Source organism: Galendromus occidentalis, unplaced genomic scaffold (assembly GCF_000255335.2).
Source record: "Galendromus occidentalis unplaced genomic scaffold, Mocc_1.1 scf7180000077194, whole genome shotgun sequence".
Lineage (NCBI taxonomy): Eukaryota > Metazoa > Arthropoda > Arachnida > Mesostigmata > Phytoseiidae > Galendromus > Galendromus occidentalis.
Window position 1 is genome coordinate 282,912 of NW_003805182.1, and position 14,080 is coordinate 296,991.

At 51.6% G+C, this 14,080-nt stretch overlaps 4 protein-coding genes across 4 annotated transcripts; all 4 read right to left on the reverse strand.

Annotated features, from left to right (window-relative positions):
* Window positions 1-1,372: 1,372 nt before the first annotated feature.
* Window positions 1,373-3,506, reverse strand: LOC100903833 (F-box/LRR-repeat protein 20-like). The gene is made up of 4 exons (XM_003741779.1): window positions 3,486-3,506; window positions 3,128-3,299; window positions 2,873-3,019; window positions 1,373-2,643 (listed from the first exon to the last, which is right to left on the reverse strand). Exons 1-4 carry the CDS (start codon window positions 3,504-3,506, stop codon window positions 1,373-1,375), a joined length of 1,611 nt encoding a protein of 536 aa, XP_003741827.1.
* A 1,242-nt stretch (window positions 3,507-4,748) lies between these two features.
* Window positions 4,749-5,944, reverse strand: LOC100902120 (fibronectin). The gene is made up of 3 exons (XM_003741768.1): window positions 5,900-5,944; window positions 5,515-5,770; window positions 4,749-5,376 (listed from the first exon to the last, which is right to left on the reverse strand). The coding sequence occupies exons 1-3, from the start codon at window positions 5,939-5,941 to the stop codon at window positions 4,904-4,906; spliced, it is 771 nt and encodes a 256-aa protein (XP_003741816.1). The 5' UTR covers window positions 5,942-5,944; the 3' UTR covers window positions 4,749-4,903.
* Window positions 5,945-7,232: 1,288 nt separating this feature from the next.
* LOC100902405 (ras-like GTP-binding protein rhoA) lies at window positions 7,233-8,439 on the reverse strand. Its single transcript, XM_003741770.2, has one exon. It carries the CDS (start codon window positions 8,400-8,402, stop codon window positions 7,758-7,760), a length of 645 nt encoding a protein of 214 aa, XP_003741818.1. The 5' UTR covers window positions 8,403-8,439; the 3' UTR covers window positions 7,233-7,757.
* A 1,687-nt stretch (window positions 8,440-10,126) lies between these two features.
* On the reverse strand, window positions 10,127-12,238 carry LOC100901969 (plancitoxin-1). The gene is made up of 7 exons (XM_003741767.2): window positions 11,904-12,238; window positions 11,606-11,744; window positions 11,397-11,529; window positions 11,113-11,277; window positions 10,804-11,001; window positions 10,414-10,667; window positions 10,127-10,307 (listed from the first exon to the last, which is right to left on the reverse strand). Exons 1-7 carry the CDS (start codon window positions 12,086-12,088, stop codon window positions 10,158-10,160), a joined length of 1,224 nt encoding a protein of 407 aa, XP_003741815.2. The 5' UTR covers window positions 12,089-12,238; the 3' UTR covers window positions 10,127-10,157.
* Between the last annotated feature and the right edge of the window lie 1,842 nt (window positions 12,239-14,080).

A 14,080-nucleotide genomic window follows, 5' to 3' on the forward strand; every position in this document is an offset into this window, starting at 1 on the left:
TAAACTATCGCCGGCCCTCCAAAGTGTTCATCTATAATGGACGAACGTACTCGATAAACTCGTAATGGCGCAATTATTGTTCCGGAGGACTGATTGAGATGGAGGCGCATATGGCCGAGGGACTTAAGACCGAGGCGTCTGGCCCCCGTCTATCAAGGGAATTCAATTCCACCCGAGAACTCTGTTTTGCGGATCCCGAGCTTCGTTTGGGCTCAGCCCCACGTATTTATCACGATGTCTTCAGTTCCTTTCAGTGCCGTGAACTACTCGTCGGTCAAGGTCTCGTCCGACAGCGTCTTTATCACGTGGTTTCCGCTAGACCCGTAGCTGCTCCATGGACCTCCGTCGGGCTACAGAGCTCTGATCTGTCGTTACTCGTCGTTGGAATCATGTCATTTCCTAGATTTCGAAACAAATCACGCAATCTTCTCCGATCTGGAGCCATCGATGCGTTACAACATCACGGTGTGGCCATACAACGTTGATACGTTCGGGGACGTATTGCAAAACTCTAACCTTGCGTACACTCTCATCGTGCGAACAGCCCCCGCACGGGTGTCGTACGTGCTCCCAACTGTGGTTGCATCCGGCCTAATGCTCCTGTTGGTGGGGCTCTTCTTGACTTTTCTCAAACCGAGACTATTCCCACCGAAGCGGAGGCACTTTCAGCTGATTGAAGAAGAATTTTCGCTATGACCTGGAGCTACCTCCCTGACTCTGAGGCGATGATCGAGGGCGATCCCGAGGAGCAGCATGACGGGGATGAGCTCGCGGTAAGGGGAGGGAAGACCCTGAACTTCACGGACCTTCCAGGAAGTCACCAGGAATCATCGCGTCGCTAAGACTATCGAGCTCCGTGGAGCGTATTCGGTGTAAATAAGGCGTGAATCGTCGCATCTCGGGCATAGGATTCCTTCGCCTGTATCAGCCTTTCCTCTCCCGGGCTATGCGGAGGACTGCATATGGTGGAGGAAGAACTGCATATGGAGGTAGAGAAAATATGCTCGATTCATTTATTGGAAAGCTTAGCGGAATCAGGTGTTCAATTCGCCCGGCTCCGAGGAAAAATTGGTCCACCATGGCCCATATCCAGCGGATTTATCTCTTAAAATCACACCTCATCTTGATGGAATGTTCTGTCGGGGCGGAACGATCAGAAGGAACAGATCGATCGACCCCGGCAGAACTCGCAGGGATCCCTTCTGTATGTCCTTAACGAATTCGGAGCGCGGAATTCTGGTTGAGCGTCGCTACTTTCCCGAGAATTCGAAATGGTCCAAATCTCGACGCGAATCCTTGAAATGATTGCCTTCCGGAGGAGATCCTCGCAGGAGAGGCTCCGAGAACGGATAGCTTCGATAAAGCGGATCCTTCATCTTTCCCTGCAATCGATACAGGCGAAACTTCCGACCGTGGGTCTTCGCTGCGCGAATTGATGGAGGGCGAGGAAGCCTATCTGACAGTCCGAGAAATCGACGAAATCCAAGTGAGGACACAGGCCTTCCAAGGCGGAAAGCGTGACTTCAGTGATTGAGGAGCAAAACATAACCATGAGGGTCCGAAGAAAAGGTTCTCGCCGAAGCAGGGACGTCATTCCAGCATCTGTTATGCGCGCACAGTATTTAAACGATAATTTCTTCAGGCGTCCGTGGTGAGCCGCTATACTCGCCAGTCCAACGTCCGATAGGCTACAATCCAAGAGAGAAAGTTCCTCCATGTCCGATGAACCTACGCCATGCTCGAAAGTCAAATCAGTTAGTCTGAATGCGTCCCAGAGCCTGAGAACCTTCAGCCGCTTCAAGTTACGAAGCTTAACCCCATCGGAATCGGTCAGCGCCTGGCAGGCTTGGAGATGGAGTTGCTCGAGTTTCTTGAGGTTTTCAACGATCACGGCAAAGCAATCTGGTTTGAATTTCCTGCACTCCACTCTTAGGCTTCGAATATCTTCGAGATACCTTATGTTCTGGAAAACTGAGATATCGCATTTTTCGTACGTGAGATCCAGGTGCTGCAGTGACGAGAGCCTGCTCGAGTTGCGGAGCAGCTCGCCGCATATACCAGCACAATAAACCATACTCAAGCTGCGGAGTTTCTTCAATTCGTAAACGTGCGTTAGGCATTGATCCGTGATCCAATCACCACCCCACAACTCGAGGCACTCCACATCGGGGGTCCCACGGAGCAGTTGTGCGACGTTTTCATCCCCCAGATGCGCGCCTTGGAGATCCACATGCCGGAGCTTGCTGCAAGAGCCTATAGCAGCAAACGCCTCCCGCGTAAGATCATAGCAGTCGCTCAATACGATGTGCTCGAGGCTCGAGGAGTACCTCTCCACGATCTTGATCACGCTTTCGTCGTTGATTTGTCCGAAAGATATATCTATCTTGGTGAACATCGAATGTGATTTCAGTAATGCAGACAACACGTCTTGGAGCGAGTTCTCGTCGGGGAAGAAGAATGCCAAAGAGATAGATGTCAATGACGGCATCAAATCGAGTAAGCTGCCGAGAATTACGCCCGTGATGTGATGTTCAGTGAAATCCCTCAGTGATAGATGCCGCATGCAGCGAAGTGACCTGCGCACGTCCTCAACCTTCATCCCTCTCGGCAGGCCCAGCTTCGAAGTTGGATAGAGATTAGTCGCTGGAGAAAAGATTCGGAGTGTCCATCATTAAAACATATTCAAGCTCTCATGAAGTCGAGGATATCGAAATGCTTGTTTTCGGCAGGATTTCCGATATGCACCCCGAGCGGTGGGTCGCTAGTAACCGAGAGTTCCTATGATACTTTCGCGGCTAAGGTAATGCGATTCTTTCTGCTGGTCCTCGGCCAGCTCCCCGTTCATGCTACATGGATACCCCGATGCACTCACCGCAAACCACGAGGGACTCTAGACTCCTACAGGCGCAGAGAATGGCGAAGAGAACTCGCGGCGTGGAAGTGCATTTGATCAGTTCCAATTCGCGAAGGCTTCTACCAATTTTCGTCCAGAGCTTCCGATCGAAGTTGTGAAGAGAGCCTGGAAAATGCCGATGAGAGAGCTCAAGCGTGACGACGAAGACGTGCCTCCGATTCTTAGGTATCCCTGGTACTCCACCTTGCTTGATCCTGAGACGTCTATACTTGCGCGTAGTTCTCATCAAGATGGGCTCCGCCATCCGCATGTTTGAGCCCCTAATCACAAATTGGACATCTTCCAACAACTGCGGAGCGGTCACGACTCTTTCCCACCTTCGGCACACCTGTGCGCAGTTCAAGCGATCGATAGGATGCAGTCTGGCGAAGACCATGGCCAAGAGCTGGGGGAAGATATTAAATGTCTGATCAATGACAACTCTGCTCAGCTGGTGGAGCTCCGATCCGAGGAATGAACAATCCGTGGGGAATACGGGCGAGCGCTCGCGGTCGCCGGCACATTCCAAGGGTAATCCCAGTTACGGAGATTTCAAGGGAACATCAATAACTCCGATCCTGAGTAAACGAACCTCTGGCGGTAGTTTCTCCATCGCGATCTATCGTCTCGATGCTTTCGTCAGTAGACACTCCACTTCCTGATGTACGTCTTGAGCCCAAGGAACGAACGGAGGGTTGAGCAGATCCTACGAGGCCGGGGACTTCTTTCCCGACACTGATGCGGATGGAGGGCTTCGTCTCAGATATAACGAGAGATATGCTGCCCCATGTGCTTGTAGGGACTCCAGTCGAGCACCGCACAAGACACTGCAATGTGCAGAGTTTATCGCGGAATATAAGCTCATATATCGAATGTACATGAAACATCTCATCGACGCCAGACAACCTCATCTCGACCATGAACTCCAGGTTCGAAGATCTCAAATCCTGGCCGTGGTCTCAGTGGAGCGTGGGTGCACCGCTCTCTGGTACCGCATTTCCCTATTATCATGGTCGAGCTCTTGTCCTTCTACCGCATGATGCATGAGTTCCGGGAGCATTATTAGACTAAACAGATCGATCGAAAACACGTCGGCGTCGATACCGGGGAGGGTTCTAGAGCGGGGAACGATACTTCTTTCATTCCGCGATGAGTGCGGAGCCGGGCATCCACAATATACAATATCATCATCCCGACAAGGGAAAAACTCCTTCAGAAGACTCCCGAATTCAGCATCATTTCGGGGAGTTCGCGTCATGGAGACGGCGGCAAGTGTGGAATCTCGAAAGTTCCCGGGAGCAAACTCGGGTGTAGTATGAGAAAGGCCGACGGGACTCCCTCGACGAGGACCTCCGTTCTGGACAATTATATTGAGTCGGAACATTGTAACGATCATCGGGACCCACGCAGCAGATCCGAGGAGGCGGAAGGTCTCTAGTCTCTTCGCATGCACATGCATTGCTCGCGGCTGCGCCGTAATTCATCTATCTTTCGTTATGCCTTGAATGCTCCGGAGTCGATTTCACTTCGCTCGTCTACGCTTTAGAGCGAACTCATGATCGAAGTGGATAAGTCCCAGTGGAGCCTGATTTGGAGCGGATACCCAGGCAGCTTGAGAGGGTTCCCTCCTTCCTGAGGGAATGAGATCATCTCCTACCACGTGTCGTTGATCCGCGGTCCCCATCATTCGGCAGGCTCGTGGATGCAGCGCCCGGTAGCGCCGGCGCCGCGCTGTCCAGCTCGGGCACGAATGTGCCTTCTGCTCGGGAAACATCCCGCCGAGATCGATAGAATCTCTCGGCGATGAATTCGGGCTCGATATTTCCACTCAAGAAAATTCATATAGGTTCTCGAGAATCATCATGTACAATATTTATACCGAGTCAGCAATCGACGAGTACCACTACGCGTGGACATTTGGGTGAAATCGTATGACAAAATAGACGGTTGCCATTATTGGTCGAGTGCTCCGAAAGAGCTATACACAAGAAGATACAATACATCTAATCACTAAACGCTATTCCTAGTAGAGGGTACTTGAATGTCCCCGTCGTAGGTTCGTACTACATTGAAGCGATAAACCTTTCGACGGTTGCTCCTGGATTTCCGCATGTAAATCATGAAACCTAGCCCGACAGCGAGGACGCCTGCCGAGCCCGCGATTACAAAAATCAGGGAAGTTTGAGAGTCCGGTGCAGTGGTTGCCTGACAGGAAGACACGACGACGGGGTTCTCCAATCGATGATGAAACGAATTTTTGTTGAAGGTCCATATGCGGATGGTGTACATCGTCTGGGGTTTGAGCCCGCTCAGCTCTACTTTGGCTTCTCTCGTCTCGACTTCATCGCAGCTCGAGTTGCAAAATTGGAGTCTGTATCCCGTCGGGGGTCCGTAGAGCTTCAAGTGGTCCAAAGCAGTCCAGCTCAGCGCGATCCAGAACGCTTTGACTTCGACCACAGTGATGTTGAGGAGAGTCGCTGGGGCTGCGAAGCGGAAACCGATATTTGAGCTCGATGACCAGATGACTCAGCTGAAATCAGTACGCGCGGGGATTCACGGCGGGAGGACTGCCCTTAACCCATAACTTCATAGTGCCCAATTCAAAGTCGAGGTGAACTCACTGCCATAGTCGGATTGGAAAACTTTTACGGCGGTTTCGTTCCTGCTGCCAGCTTCGGCCGTCACGTTATATTTTGTGAAGGGCTGGAGATCGGTGACATTGTGTTCTCCTTTCACAGGACCATAGCTTTCGCAAGAAGCGCCTTCCCTCATCTCACACCACGTCAAGTTCACCTCCTGATCATCCGGCGAGACCTTGAAGGTCGCCTCGCGACCGTCACTGTCCGGAAGTGGCCAATAGTTTACTTCGAGGGCCGCCTGGGAAAGGAAGGACGTCATGATTGTTTGCGACTCGGGAGGGCTCGCGGATCATCAGATTTCACTACATAGACACGTGTCCCGAATGCACAGCATCAACCTAATGACGAGTCTGACAACTTCACTCACTGTGATCGCGAAGCTCAAAACTATTGACGAGCAGCGGAGCATTGTGGGGCCTACTTCGCTATAGCATAGACTGGACTCGCTGCCGCGTAGGATTATGTGATCTTAGCGCAATAGAAAGGGAAGTATACTTAGGAAGCCCAATCGAACAAAAGAATTTCCCGTGGTCAGGAGGCCTAAGCGTAGTACGTTTTGTATTCGACCAATTCAAGAATTAGTGGGAAACCTCTGAGAGCTGTTTCGCGGAACTTCGAATCCCCACACATTTCCGCTGATGCAACGTTCCGTCGACTCTGTATCGATTCAGCGTACCAGGAAGCTCGTGGATTTAGTTCTTTAGACAAAGCCTCGTCGCACAAATCGAGCTTTCGGATCTCCCTTCCTCTCGTTCGAAACCAACGAATGGATAACTTGAGAATCGGGAAGCGCAGATCATGGTCACGAGGCTCCTGAACGCTCCGCTCAATGACTCCCGTGCTTCCCGAGGATCCCTCATGAGTCATGACTAATGATTCTTGGTAAGAGATTATCCGCGCAGTTCTGGTCTGCATTGGGCGCCCGACGTGCCTCGTCGCATGACGTCCGGCGCGCGAAATCCACCTGAGAGCGAATCCATCACCACCTCACGGTTAGCTTTCTCTAAAAAAAGTTATTTATTTTTTATGATTCTAGATTTTTTGGCTGATTGTGACCGATCTCGTCAGCAATGAAGCGGCACTGCTTCTCAGAAGGCTTGTGGAATTAGGCGGGATTTTACCCGAAGAATCCAGGACTACTTCACGGATCACAAACGCATTTCCGTGTACGGAAAGCCGGGGATCGACTTGAGCTATAGTTCGATACAACGCGTTTCTAACAGATCCGATACTCTGCGTAACAATGAATCAAATTCCGCTGAGTCTCCGAATTCCCGGATAGTACCCGAGAGAAAGCCAGGCTGAGTTGCGTCCGAGGGCCCTGAACACCGATTAACATCCGAATTGCATAGCGAAGACGAAGCTCTTCGGAGACGGTTCGAACAGCACTCGTTTAACAAGGGACTTCCTTGCTTCTTCTCAGTGTCCGACAGTCGGCAAGGGCAATCCTCCACGGAGGCAGTCGGTCTTCTCTCGGGCTCAATAGCATTAACTTCGGGTTGGATTCCAGATCCGGCCAGTCTTCGTCTTGAGGATGTGCCGTGACACCAAAACAGTGAAAGACGACGCAAGGTGATTATTTTTAGAGATCTTCGCGATGCGAAACAACGCTTCGTTAGACAACGGAGACCGCATGGCTCTACCGACCACATCGCCGGTCATTATCTTGTGGTATCGATGCGTCAGAATTCCTCTTTCGCTTTGGTTTCGGTGATTGGGATGTGCAGCTCGAGACAGTCCGCTCCGTCCCTGAGCCCGACCGCCGCAATTTGTCATTGTTTTCAGCTGGCGGGCATCGTTCGCCTCAAAACTGCATACTCCTCTAAGAGGTCTCCTGCGCATACATGGGCTCCAATATTCGAGCTGCCTATGCGGAAGATACTATCTGTGAAATAAATACACATCTCAGATTATCACATTGGAGCACTAATAACATCCATCGATTTGTCGGCTCACGAGGGAGGGTTGGCACTGATGCCAAATCTTCCGATCGAGTGTCGCACCGCTAAATGCCTGAGGTAGGCTCGCAGAATAATTCCAGACTCATCTTGTGGAATACCCAGTGCTCAAAATGTCGGACTAGGCAAACCGCGGCCAACTCGCTCGGCGGAGCATCGCCATATTCCATCTTACGGCGAAACATCTCATTCCGCGACACACATCTGAGTTATCTGAGCCATCGGTTATTGTATCCGGACGGGAAGGAACTCTAATGGCGCCAGTTCCTAGAGTACAGAGCAGGAATGTTTCTTCTTCTTCCGACGGCGTTTCCTCCGTCGGATCGACAGCTGGGCGGCTTTTCGGAACACATCGCACACGGCCACATCTGCCAGCGCAGAACACTCGATAAAAGCATCCGCTTTGATATATCCGGCCAAATTCCTTCCGTCATCCACGCTGACGAACTTGCACTTCTGACGTTCATTAAAATTCATCTCGTCGAGCGGTGGTCTGAGGTCGAGCTTCGTGCCCACGAGCACAACAGGTACATCTGGTAGGTAGTAGGAGATTTCAGGGTACCATTTCTCGATGACATTCGCCATCGTATCTCGGTCGGCGACCGAATAGGCGATGATCACAACATCTGTATCGTTATACGAGAGCGGACGCAACTTCTCGTAGGCCTCTTGCCCCGCCGTATCCCACAAGCTGAGGCGGACGTCTTTGCCGTCGACTGACACCGATGAAACGTCGGTATCAAATACGGTAGGTATGTAGGTTCGCGGAAAATCTCCGTGAGCGAAGCGTGTCAGTAAACTGGTTTTCCCACAATTTCCGTCGCCGACTATCACGATCTTCTTGTAGTTCTCCGGCGACTCGGACGTCATTGTTGTCACGCAGCTGGGCCTTACTAGGACGGCTCGGCCCATGGCGGCGTGAATCCTGGCACGACCCCGCGCTGCTCACTATCTCCATAAGCTCAGTACTCGAAAGCAGACACTTCTCCTCGGTGCCACAGTCGTCGCCGTCGTTGACGCTGGACCTAAACAAATGGACAAACAGACGACACGCTTACTCACTCGCGGGCTCACTGAATATCGACGACGGCGGTCAAGGCCATCCTATCAGGCGAACACACAAGATCTCTCTCCTCATCCAACGACTGTGAGAGAATCTTGTTACGATTATTGCGAAAAGCCGTCATCAACTCGGGGTTCGGGTCGCATCATGGAAAAGTTATAATGAAGATATTGTGGGCTGCGAGAGCGAAGACCCTGAGAGCGGCAATCGATAAACTCAGGATCGAAATGTCGGCCCAGCAGAGGGTCTTCTTTGTCGGCGCTAGATTGTGCAGTGATGGAGAGGGGAACCCGACTCAGCGTCGACCGACTCCAGACAGCGCATTCTGTCCTGAAAACAAATGAAGCCGATGTCGTGCGGCGATCCTGAGCGGGATCTGGATAATCGATGTTCCTCCCGACGGTCTCGTGAGGCCATTGGCGGACATCGACGGAGCTGTGCTCACTCCAGAGTCGACGGTGGCTCTCAGGGCAGTTTGTCAGGCTCAATATCCGCACCACATTGTCCCATGGACCTTGATTGACCCAGAGATCTCAACAACATAACCGGAGCGCCAGAAGCGAGCACATCATACATGCAAGCTCATGCGGGTCGCCCGCTTTTCGCGAAAATCCGTGGGGGCTCCCCGTTTCGCGCTGACTTCACCCTCTTTGGGCACTTGAGGGAGACGTTCTAGAGATTGGAGGAGTCGCGTGTATTCATTGTTGACGCTTGCTCCTCTCCTGAAAGCGATAGCGGACTCGCGAGGCTACATGTGTCCCATCTAAGTAGCACCTTCGCGAAACCAGGCGCGGACGTCCCTCCTCCGCAGTTAATCGGCTAGCGATCATGGTCTTCAGGCGTCGCGAAGAAGAGTGAAAGAAAATCGCTCATAATAGTGGATTTACACCCTCCTATACTTACATGAACGGATACAGAGAGCGGTCATCGGAGCGATCGTGGAGAATCGGGCTCATTTCTCGGATATCTCGGTGGTCTCAGAAACATAGAACCGGGATCCCCGAGCGATCACTCTTGTGCGACGCAACCCTGATCGACGTTCCTAGAGGGGGATCTCAGGCGTCGAATCACGCCAGTGATGGAATTTGGACTTGCTTGGCCTCCATCGAGTTCGGCGGCTACAGCATTTCGACGATGACAGCGTCCAATGAATCCTATCGGGTCAAATCATCGTCTGACGTGGCCAGATGACCATCGTAAACCACTGGAATGTTATACGAGCCGAATCTAAATTAGCGTCCCCTCGCCGCGATGAGAAAAAATCGTGGAGCGAGATCGCCGCTGTCGCGTCGTCCGTATTCTGCGATTGATGGGCTTTGCATAGTAGAACTGCTCATGAGGATTTGACCCCTCTCTCCACGATGGGAGCCAAGAGCTCCAAAAGTAGACAGCGCCGCTATGATCGGAGATTGCGGCGATCTTGTGGGAACGTATGCGATGCGTAGAAAGAGGTCTCCACATAGGAGGCGGAATCCCCCTCGCCTGAACATATCAGTTCGTCGCCAGGGAAATCGTGAGAGATAGTTCCAAGCCTTTCCCATGGGTCTGCCAAAATTTCAGTGTGATATATTGAGTTCATTAACAGTGCGTGCGGTTTATTTTTTTCATTCATCAGTAACTTTGATTTTGCAGTAACGCTTCTCCTCGTTTTCACCCTCACAGACTTGACATTTCTCCACGGAATCGGTGAAAAGTTTATGTAGGAGCTTGTTTTGGATGCACGTTGTCTGCCCGCCTCGAGTGTACTGCGACAACTGTAAAGACTCAAGAGATGAGCACGGTGAAGGTATTAAAGGGCAAGTTACCGAGACTGAACGCCCTGGTCTGCTGCTCCTTTCTGGTGGTAGCATGCCCACTCACCATACGATTCAAAGACCCGGCGCAGAACCAAGGTTTCTTTGGATCGGCTGAGACCGCCCACTTGGCATGATCTTCGGTTGTCGTGAAAACAGATTGTTTTCCGTTCGCGAACTTAATGATCACGTTGGCCATGTTGGTGACATGGTGGCCTCTGATGGGACAGGTGGCGTCCAACTTCCCCCCAGCCCCGTTTCTCCACGTTTCAACGATCAAGTTGGCTCCCAGGTGAGGGGCGATGACATTAGCGTAGATCTCTGAAATTCCGTGTCGAGATCGGTATGTATGCCCTCAGTAGAGAAAAGCGACTCTCGGACAGCAGCTTACATATCTTCCTCGACGAATTCCGACGATTTTCAATTCCATGGTGAGCAGTCTGATGTAGCTCCTTACCGTCATTGAGCGACTGATGCTTTGCGAAACTGGTGAATTCGGTCCCTTTGCTTCCAATCAGAGTGTCGGTGAGCACGGGCGTCGAAGGTTTTCTCAGGAACTTCTTATCCATCATGTTGATGACATCATCGTCTTTCAAGAGCTCCTCAGGAGCTCCCGACTCATAGATGTAAGGATACTGATGGCGGAGAGCAAGAGCTGTGGAGAAGCGGATGAAAGAATTAAACGGAATCGGATGATGCTGATGTGAGGCTTCAAGATGCTCCGGTGACAAGACGCACGACTTCTTACACTCAGAGCGTAACGTACCGACTTTGGGGAGCTGATTGCCCTTGAAGGACGTACACATAAACACCTGTCCATTGTTCCTGCCGGACTCCGGGTATTCGTAAGTTTTGGACGTGACGTTGAACGGGAACCGAGGTACGGAGTGGACCAGCCAGAAGCCTTTATCCTTATTGAACTGGACAACTCCTGCGAAAGATATATCATCTTCGTACAACGATCTCAGGAGAATCCGATCGAGTCGAAGTATCGACCATCCCCCACCTCGCCGACTAGGGGAGAATGAGCGCTCTAGAACATTCACCCACCCTTGGTATGACCCTTCGCAGATCCGGTGTAGGGCTCTGGAGGTTGATCGCTGTATACGGCGTACAGAGAATCTTTCGGAGCAGAGCCGGTGAAAAGATCACCGAGAGTTTCGGCCACCGGGTTTCCTTTGACCTGATTCAGAAAAAATATCGTGGCAGTCTTCGTTCCATGTGTATTCGAGAGTTCGGATCCGTCTCGAGAGTCTTACGTCGTAGACAGATGCCTTGAGAAGGATCCAGCCCTTAGCGTCTTTCATCGTGGAATCCACATAGGCCATCTCCCCTCCGTCGGGGATATACGTCGACTCCGCATACGGCTTCGTCTTTGGCAATTTGTAGATAACGTACCTGCGGGCAGCCTTCCCCCTATGAGTTATCTTTCGGTGGAGAACAGAATGCCGGAGCCGTAAAAGCGGCGTATGTCCCAGAAGTCTTTGAGAGAAATTCGCTCGGACCGCGGCCTGAGGCCCCTCTGCGCGGTCGGACCTTGGAACCCGAAGAGCTCACCATTCGACGTCTTTACCCGCGTGATTCTTGCACTGAGGCGCGGAGTAAGCCAAAGGCGCGAGGAACGCCAACAGAAGAAATACGGTCGCCATTTTTGACAATGAATCCTCCGTCAATCTCGAATGCATTTTATAGAGAATCGAAACACTTGCGTTTCCGGAGAGAGCGTTGGAATCACTATTCATGGATCACCGATTTCGGGAGCTTTCATTCAAAGGATAGCCTGAGGAGATCCCGACTCGATTCAAACTCAGCGAGAGGAACCTCAATAGTCTCTCCATGAAGTTCTCGAGCTCATACCGTCGTCGGTGTTCCCTCTGCGACTCCCGCTGGGATTTAGTAATCTAGACCGCGAGACGGGTTAATGCGCATTCTATCCCGCGAAAATCGAGATCCTATCCCTCGAAATACAGTTCGAGGCTTTGGTCCATGAGGGGGATAATCGATGCGTAGGGAAAGATACGCTCGCTAGGGCACCAGGAGCGTTCATGCCTCTCGACGTCGTAAGCTCGAGATCGAACTTTCTGAGAGGCATTGAAAGCTCGACGAAGAGGTGACGCGGGAGCCCTGTCGACGCGGGATAATTTCGCTTTACAATCCCGCGGAAGGTCGTGGAGCCTAGATGTGTTTGACAAGACACGGCTATGACGTCGTAGACGGATCGACTATTCTAGGTGCAGCCGGAGAGGTTAGAAGCGATCCTATGTTTCTATGTCGCTCCTGTAGAACTCTGCACGTGACTCCTGTGCCGCTGAAACGTGGATACATGGTTCGCGATTCAGAGGAGAAGTCGCCGGAGGGAACTTCTCCCGGGGATGTGGCCGAGAGTCGCTACTATAAGAATCCGTTTTATGACAGCGACAGAGCCAATATTTCCAGAGAGCAGAGACAAGACATGCCCCACAGAGTGTCTCCGGAGCCGAGGCGCTCCGTGACGTCAGCAGTCCACGCGCCAAACTGAACGAAATCGATCAGGAACGCAGAGTCTTTCGCAGACATTGTTGCATCGTCAGTTCCTCCCAGGTAAGGCTCGGAGACAATCGTAACCTTCTAGGCTCGCTCCTGACAACCTGGTCGTGTTCGGTCAATATCGCTGCTGAGGTTGGTAATTCGGCACATTGTTGTTGACATTTCAATCAATGGCCCAGAGACTTCGATTACGTCGCCAATCACCTCGTAGCCGGCAAAGCCCGTGTACAAATGATAACATTTTTCTTCAGAACTTCATGTCTTCTGCTCTACAGAAATTCAAGATGGCATACCGGCGAAGTACAATCTCTCTCCGTTCCCTGGTGATGGATGTCACATTGGACGATGGAAGATTTCGCTTCCCCGAGGGAAAATTTCTGAAGTTAGTCCTCGTATCTGTCCACCGTGGCGATTTCTCCTTATTGGCACGGGACGTGGAAGGTACTCCCGAACGTATATACATTCCTCTGAGAGCTTGCTGGAGCGCCGTCAAGTATTTTGGGGGAATGGAGATATTGTTCCATTTATCTCTTCCTCTCCGATGAGGTAGAAACAATCAGACTAGTTCCGAATAGTCGACATAATTGGGGAACTTGAGTCTTCCTGGACCGATGACTCATCTAGACAGTCCGTCTCCCCTCAGATAGGTGTGTTCGATGCTTCGCTGCCGAATCTAGGGTGATCGGATAGGTACGTCAAGGAATTGGAGAAGATCAGGTATACATCCTTCAGAAATATCAATGCTTGGAATTACTCGAGATGGAAGTCAGTAGAGCTTCCCGAATAAGGAAGCATTCTTGAAAATATAGCTCTCGGTTAGAGCTCAGACCCACGCAGAGGATGCCATGGTGACCTCCGAAACAAACATTGAATGAGAGATCCCTCGTTCACCGGACGGAGCGGCTCATTCGGAGCACGCGGTCAGTCCCTTGACGTTAGTTCACCTCATTCGATACTGAAGTGTCGGGAATCGGGAATGCTTCGATAACTTTCCGCCGGTTTCACCAACCTCGAGTGTGTCTCGTAGGAGCTACTACGGTGAGTGCTTGGAATACGATTCGAAGCGACGCCACGACAAGGAAAATCGAACAGTTGGTTCCGATCCTCGCGCTCACGTGCGAAAGCTCGTCGAATCGGAGGGGACGGCCCCGGATGAAATTAATCTGAATCGCCGATATCGGACTTTTCCGCGGTAAATTCTTCGCAGC